The 7,916-nt window shown below is 38.8% G+C and overlaps 1 protein-coding gene across 1 annotated transcript; it reads left to right on the top strand.

The window, feature by feature from the left end:
* Positions 1 to 241: 241 nt before the first annotated feature.
* Positions 242 to 1,719, top strand: galr2b (galanin receptor 2b). Its single transcript, XM_062990368.1, has 2 exons — positions 242 to 615; positions 895 to 1,719. Exons 1-2 carry the CDS (start codon positions 242 to 244, stop codon positions 1,664 to 1,666), a joined length of 1,146 nt encoding a protein of 381 aa, XP_062846438.1. The 3' UTR covers positions 1,667 to 1,719.
* Positions 1,720 to 7,916: the final 6,197 nt, after the last annotated feature.

Below are 7,916 nucleotides of genomic sequence, written 5' to 3'. Positions count from 1 at the left end.
TGCAAACTCTGCACAGAAAGGACCCGGACCGCCCCACCTCGGGATCGAAACTAGGACCTTCTAAAAACTAGGACACTTAAAAGTGTGAGCAAACCTGTGATTCGGAACCCAAGTCTTTTAATATGTAAAATTTTAATAATAATGTAGTAAATCAACTGTAAACATAAACCAGAATGAAAATTGCATTTCTCTGTGTTTAATAATGTCTGGTATTTACAGGTTGTAATATTCATGGCTCACAATGTCAGACCATGAGGATCTGAGCAAAGCCATGGGCCACTGGAACACCTCGGACAGCTACCAGCCAGATGCAGCCAGCATAATTGTGTCCGTAGTCTTCTCACTCATCTTCCTTCTGGGCACCGTGGGCAACAGCCTTGTGCTTGCTGTGCTTCTGCGGAGTGGTCAGCTTAGCTACAACACCACCAACCTGTTTATCCTCAACCTCAGTGTTGCTGACTTCTTCTTTATCATCTTCTGCGTGCCTTTCCAAGCCACTATCTATTCACTGGAGGGCTGGGTGTTCGGCTCCTTTATGTGCAAGGTGGTGCACTTTTTCATCAATCTCACCATGTACGCTAGCAGCTTCACCCTTGCTGCTGTCTCGGTTGACAGGTGCGTATACCAGCTCACCTCTCTTTTCACTAGTATATACTTCTGTAGAAAGCGCAGTTCATTTGACAGTTCTTTACTTGGTAGGAATAACAGTTCTAGCCTCAGTGGAGGAAAAGCATTCCCAGTGGATATCTTCTCAGTAAACAAAGATAAACAGGCTGTTAGCACAGGAATCCTTAAAGTAAAACTTCATGAAATGTAATTTTTAAAAAGAAATGGTTGCATTACTTTTTCCCTTGCTATGCTTTAAAATAATGTTTTTCATTACTTCCTTTTCAGATATTTGGCCATCCGTTATCCTCTACGCTCCAGAGAACTGCGGACACCCTGTAATGCTGTTGTTGCCATGGTGATCATTTGGGGTTTGTCTCTAGTATTTGCAGGCCCTTACTTGAGCTATTATGACCTTATTGATTTTGAGAACAGTAATGTCTGTGTTCCTGGTTGGGAGGAGCACAACCGCAAATTGCTGGATACCTGCACCTTTTTATTTGGCTACGTCATTCCTGTTCTCATCGTCAGCCTTTCATACACACGCACCATCAAATATCTCTGGACAGCTGTGGATCCTCTGGACGGTATGTCTGAGTCCAAGCGGGCAAAGCGGAAAGTCACCAAGATGATCATAATCGTCACGGTGCTCTTTTGCATCTGCTGGCTCCCTTACCATGTGGTCATCCTGTGCTACTTGTATGGAGATTTCCCCTTCAACCAGACCACCTACGCGTTCAGGCTGCTCTCACACTGCATGGCCTATGCCAACTCCTGTCTCAATCCTATCGTTTATGCACTGGTGTCCAAGCACTTTCGCAAGGGCTTTAAGAAAGTGTTTAGCTGTATCCTCAGCAAAAAAGGACGCAACAAGGTCCATGTGGTGCACATGGCTAACACTGTGCCTGGCTTCGAGGCTGCCTCCACTGAGGTATCGCACATGAACGAAGAGAACGGCAGACAGAATGAACGTGAGATGATTAACCGCCCACATACGGAGTCACAGGATGAACAGGCTGCCACAATGAACATAACATTACCATTCCAGAACCAGCCATGAGCAACAAGGACAACTTAACGTTGGGGTGGTAAAAGGGCAAAATACTATGTTACAATACCTAGAATGTGTTTTATAGTTTTGTGTCTTTCTGAGGATCGGTAACATGTTAAAGTCCAAACAGTATTACAATATGTAACTTATATTTTATTGTTCAAAATCATGTTTACAAAAATAAGGAGTAAGATATGGGTGGTGCAATTAAACAAGTAGCGACATTATGGTAATGTAATAATTACTAGATACTTTACAGGTTTTATTTGATTGTGTCACACCTGGTTAATAAAAACTACAACCCCATATCAGAAAAAGTTGGGACAGCATGGAAAATGCAAATAATAAAAAACACAGAGTTTCTTACATTAACATTTCCCAAAAATACCTGGAATGCTAATTCATCTGACCACAATACACATTCCCACTTTGTGATGGTCCATCCTAGATGCCTCCGAGCCCAGAGAAGTCAACGCCACTTCTGGACATGGTTAACATAAGGCTTCTTTTTTGCACAGTAATGTTTTAAGTGGTATTTGTGCATGTAACTCTGTATTGTAGTGCTTGACAAAGGTTTACCGAAATAATCCCTCACCCATGTGGTTATATCATCTATTGTTGAGTGGCGGTTCTTGATGCAGTGTCTTCCGAGGGATGGAAGATCACGGGCGTTCAGCTTAAGCTTGCCCCTTGGCCTTTACGCACTGAAATTCCTCCCGATTCCTTAAATCATTTAATCATATTATGCACTGTAGAGGGAGAAATATGCAAATCCCTTCCAATCTTTATTTGAGGTTCATTGTTTTGAAACATTTCAATCATTTTCTCACACATTTGTTGACAAACTGGAGATCCTCTGCAGGAACACTGCAATTTTATTTTATTTGCATTTTCCATACTGTCCAAACTATTTCTGATTTGGGGTTGTACTACTACTACTACTAATGATACTATACTACTACTATACCACTATACTACTACTACTATATTACTACTACTATACATTAATAATAATAATAATTAATTACCCTTTTACAAACTCTGAATAAGTACAGATGTGTGAGGAAGGTATTTCTGTCCACTTGTCTCCTTTACTGTAGATCAGAGGAAAACTGCCATGGCCTTCTACACCCCTAGAGAGGGCCTAAGTTATTTTAAATAGAATAATATTTTAAAAGCAAACTTCTATAATTTGACAATAACATTTAAACAAATACAAATTAAAACAAATAAATCCTTCTGACCTGCCAATTAAATTTGTGTTAGAGGGTTACATTAAAAAGTCACATTGTTTTTCTTTTCAGAATTTAGCTGTAGCTGAACAAAATGTTGGTGATTGGTGGCCCAGCTTTAAATTTATAGAGGGCCAAGAAATAATACTTAAATGAGAGACCACTTTCAAATTACAGTAAAATGTACTAATCATTACTTTCCTCTACTGGGTGGGCTTTGTTATGGCTAACTTTATGGCAAGTTCTGGCCACTCTGGGGACACGGGCACAGTGTACTCCATGCAGAGCTTGTGTAATGATGTGATTATTAGTGAGGATTTGCATTTTGCTTAAGAAATGAGCTATTTTGTTTACGTAATAATTCTCTCTGTGCTGTTTGCTTGTTGCTTTTTCAAGGCTAAATTAACATCTTAATTTTTGTTTCTTAGTTTTTGTAGTACTTTAGGAGAGGACATAGTAAACTAGGCTGTTTTTTTTTTTTTAGACGAGGAAAGAAGAGGGTGATCAGAGGGCTATAGTTTAAGAGTTGTGGTTTGCTACTGTCGCAGATTAATAGAAATCTATTCTAAATGTTCACATGATATAAAAATGACAAAAGCAGTTGGATTCTTCAGTTGGATCAGTGTTTTCTTCAAGGATGAGAATCCCAACAAAAGTGTCAATTATTTTGGATTGTCAGTACTCTACTGCCCAATTTCCCCTTAAGGACTTTTAAACTTGTATCCACCTAGCCCAGAAAAGCATATAATCACAATCAGATGATAATACAGATAGCATACTGTATTGTTGCATTGCCTAGTACTAGCTGATGGTGCTCTACAGAAAGCCTTATTGAAATGTAAAACCAATGGACCTTTGTCACTGGACACTGCTTTACATTGCCCCTATATGGGCAAAAACAAATATAGATAATATATTTTTTCAATTTGATAATTTACTGATTGTTTTTCACTATTGTAGTGAATATTTAAGAGCTAATGTGTAATTTAAAGGCTGCAAGTATCTCTTCTAATCTACAGACTGCATTCTGAGCATGTTGCTTCTGTAAAGATTATATTGTAAAGCAGTAATTGCCATGCACTTTAATGTTACAAGACTTGTGTATTTACACTGATCAGCCATAACAGTAAAACCACCTCCTTGTTTCTACACTCACTGTCCATTTTATCAGCTCCACTTATCACATAGGAGCACTTTGTAGTTTTACAAGTACTGACTGCAGTTCATCTGTTTCTCTACATAATTTTTTAAGCCTGCTTTCACCCTGTTCTTCAATGTTCAGGACCCCATAGGACCACTAGAGAGCAGGTATTATTTGGGTGGTGGATCACTGCAGTGACACTGACATGGTGGTGGTGTGTTAGTGTGTGTTGTGCTGGTATGAGTGGATCAGATACAGCAGCACTGCTGGAGTTTTTAAATACCGTGTCCACTCACTGTGCACTCTATTAGACACTCCTACCTAGTTGGTCCACCTTGTAGATGTAAAGTCAGAGACGATCGCTCATCTATTGCTGCTGTTTGAGTTGGTCATCTTCTAGACCCTCATCAGCGGTCACAGGACGCTGCCAATGGGGCGCTGTTGGCTGGATATTTTTTGTTGGTAGACTATTCTCAGTCCAGCAGTGACAGTGAGGTGTTTAAAAACTCCAGCAGCGCTACTGTGTCTGATCCATTCATACCAGCACAACACACACTAACACACCACCACCATGTCAGTGTCACTGCAGTGCTGAGAATGATTCACCACCCAAATAATACCTGTTCTGTGGTGGTCCTGGGAAAGTCCTGACCATTAAATAACAGCATGAAAGGGGGCTAACAAAGCATGCAGAGAAACAGATTGCCTACAGTCAGTAATTGTAGAACTACAAAGGGCTTCTATGTGGTAAGTGGAGCTGATAAAATGGACAGTGAGTGTAGAAACAAGGAGGTGGTTTTAATGTTATGGCTGATCGATGTATACAATATTGTTGTTGTTTTTTTAACTAATTAATTGTTATTGAACTACAGAAAGCTGTGATTTTTTGTCTTCTGTCTTATTTTTACTTGCTTGTGATATTATATATTCAATAAGTTATTACTAACTTCACTGTAAACACTTGTAGCTTTATTTCTAGCTTTATCAATTCAATGTTTACCCACAAATCATAGGAAAACATTGAACATTTTGCAGTTTAGTGTAGAACATAAGTGATGATGTAGTTTTGCAGCTGGCACAGTGGATGCTGCATAGCAACATGGGCCATCAACACAGAGTGGTTGTTTTAAGGTTCCTGTAGATGTGAGTGAGTGCATGTTGCCCTTTGTCCAGGTCTGTTCCTGCTTTGTGCTCAGTGTTTCTGACTCATTGCAACCTTACCCAGGATGAAGCCACTACAGATCATACATTTGCGTTATTAAATTAGTGTACTTAGCATTCTATGTATATCTTTTTATGTATGACTTTCATCAATAGTATTGCACAGTAAATAATTGCAATTCAAATTCTAGAGGCTCCAGGACACTTTTCCTTTCCACTGTTTTACTACAAATTATACAAATTACATTTAAAGTTTGGAAAGTACACATTTAAGAAATGTTTTGTTGTACATTTATTGTATTGTATGTATACTTGTAAATTCTATAGCTGCAACTAAAAGGTTTGGGACGGAGACATGTTTTGCACTGGGTTATATCACCTTTCCTTTTAACAATGTTCTGTAACTGCTAAGGAACAGAGAGCACCAACTGTTGTATTTGTAAAAGTGGATTATTTTATTCTTCACTAATATAACAATTAATCTGCTTAACAGGTCTGGTGACTTATGTTGCACTTTACAATGCACAACACATTTTAATTGGGAGACGGTTCTGGGACAAAGTAAAAAAAAAGCGGCTGGTGTACTGAATTTTACAACCCCAAATCAGAAAAAGTTGGGACAGTATGGAAAATGCAAATAAATTAAAAATGTAGTGTTCCTTACATGTACTTTGACTTTTATTTGATTGCAGACAGTTTGAACCCAATATATTTTATGTTTTATCTGCTCAACTTTATTTCATTTGTTAATATATCTCCAATCCTGCATTTCAGGCCTGCAACACATTCCAAAAAAAGTTGGGACAGGGGCAATTTAGGGCCAGTAATGACTAAATCAAAAACTAAATAATGATGTGATTCTAAACAGGTGATTGTAATCATGTTTTGGTACAAAAGCAGCATCCAGGAAAGGCTGAGTCTTTGATGAGCAAAGATGATCAGTGGATCTCCAGTTTGTCAACAAATGTGTGAGAAAATTATTGAAATGTTTAAAAACAATGTACCTCAAAGAAAGATTGGAAGGGATTTGCATATTTCTCCCTCTACAGTGCATGATATTATTAAACGATTCAAGGAATCGGGATGAATTTCAGTGTGTAAAGGCCAAGGGCGCAAGTTTAAGCTGAACGCCCGTGATCTTCGATCCCTCAGACGGCACTGCATCAAGAACCGCCACTCAACAATAGCTGATATAACCACATGGGTGAGGGATTACTTTGACAAACCTTTGTCAAGCACTACAATACGGAGTTACATGCACAAATGCTACTTAAAACTTTATTGTGCAAAAAAGAAGCCTTATGTTAACCATGTCCAGAAGAGGCATCTAGGATGGACCATCGCACAGTGGAAACGTGTATTGTGGTCAGATGAATCAGCATTGAATGGAAAAATGGACACTGTGTGCTCCGGACCAAAGACGAAAAGGACCATCCAGACTGTTATCAGCAACAAGTCCAAAAGCCAGGGTCTGTCATGGTATGGGGCTGTGTCAGTGCCCTTGGCAAAGGTCATTTACACTACTGTGATGGCAGCATTAATGCAGAAAAGTACATTGAGATCTTAGAGCAACATATGCTGCCTTCAAGATGTCATCTTTTCCAGGGACGTCCACGCATTTTTCAGCAAGACAATGCAAAACCACATGCTGCACACATTACAAAGGCATGGCTGTGGTAGAAGAGGGTACGGGTACTGGACTGGCCTGCCTGCAGTCCTGACTTGTCCCCAATAGTGAATGTGTGGAGAATTTTGAAACGGAAAATGCGACAACGACGACCCCGTACTGTTACACATCTTATAACGTGTTTGCAAGAAGAATGGAACAAAATAAAAGCTGAAACACTAAATCACTTGTTATCCTCGGTGCCAAAACGTCTTTTAAGTGTGGTGAAAAGGAATGGCAACATTACAAAGTGGTAAATGCTTTACTGTCCCAACTGTTTTTGGAATGTGTTGCAGGCATGAAATGGAGGAATGGATGTTTATTAATAAATGAAATGAAGTTGACCAGACAAAATATGAAATATCTCAGGCTCATTTTTATTATTTGAATTTTCCATACTGTCCCAACTTTTTCTGATTTGGGGTTGTAAGTACACCATGTAAATTATCTCTAAAACATCAGTGAAACTGCATGTTGGTTTGATACAGAGAATAAAATCAGACAACTGTGTGATTAATTAGACATTTACCAGTCCCAACCTGCTGCCGACATAATTAGTCCGTTGATGGTGGCTTTGATGCTTAAAAATGCCAGTTTCATTTCCTGTTCCTTGTTCACAATGGCACAGACAAGAGAGCTGTCTAAGCAGACCAGAAATTCAATTATCACCAGGCACAAGCAGTCTAAAGCCGTACTATCTTCAAACTCAACTGAGTCTGAAATTGCCACTTTTGGAACAGTCATATATATTGTAAAAATCAGACCAAGATAAATAAATTAATATTTTTTCCATCATGAATGTGTGACCTGTAATCTGTGTGATTTAATCAAATAACAAATGATTTAAAAGGGGAAAAAAAACTAAAATAATGTGATTGCATAAGTGTGCACACACTCTTATAATTAGCGATGTGGCTGTGCTTAGAATGAACCAATCATAATCAAACTCTTGTTAAATAGTAGTCAGGACCTGCCACCAGTTAATGTGTGAAGAAGTTCAGGTCTTCTCAAAGGATTTTTCTGACATTTACTTAGTTCTTGCAGCAAAAGTCATGATCC

The sequence above is a fragment of the Trichomycterus rosablanca genome, chromosome 2, assembly GCF_030014385.1.
Source record: "Trichomycterus rosablanca isolate fTriRos1 chromosome 2, fTriRos1.hap1, whole genome shotgun sequence".
Lineage (NCBI taxonomy): Eukaryota > Metazoa > Chordata > Actinopteri > Siluriformes > Trichomycteridae > Trichomycterus > Trichomycterus rosablanca.
This window is presented reverse-complemented; position numbering and strand designations above follow the sequence as displayed.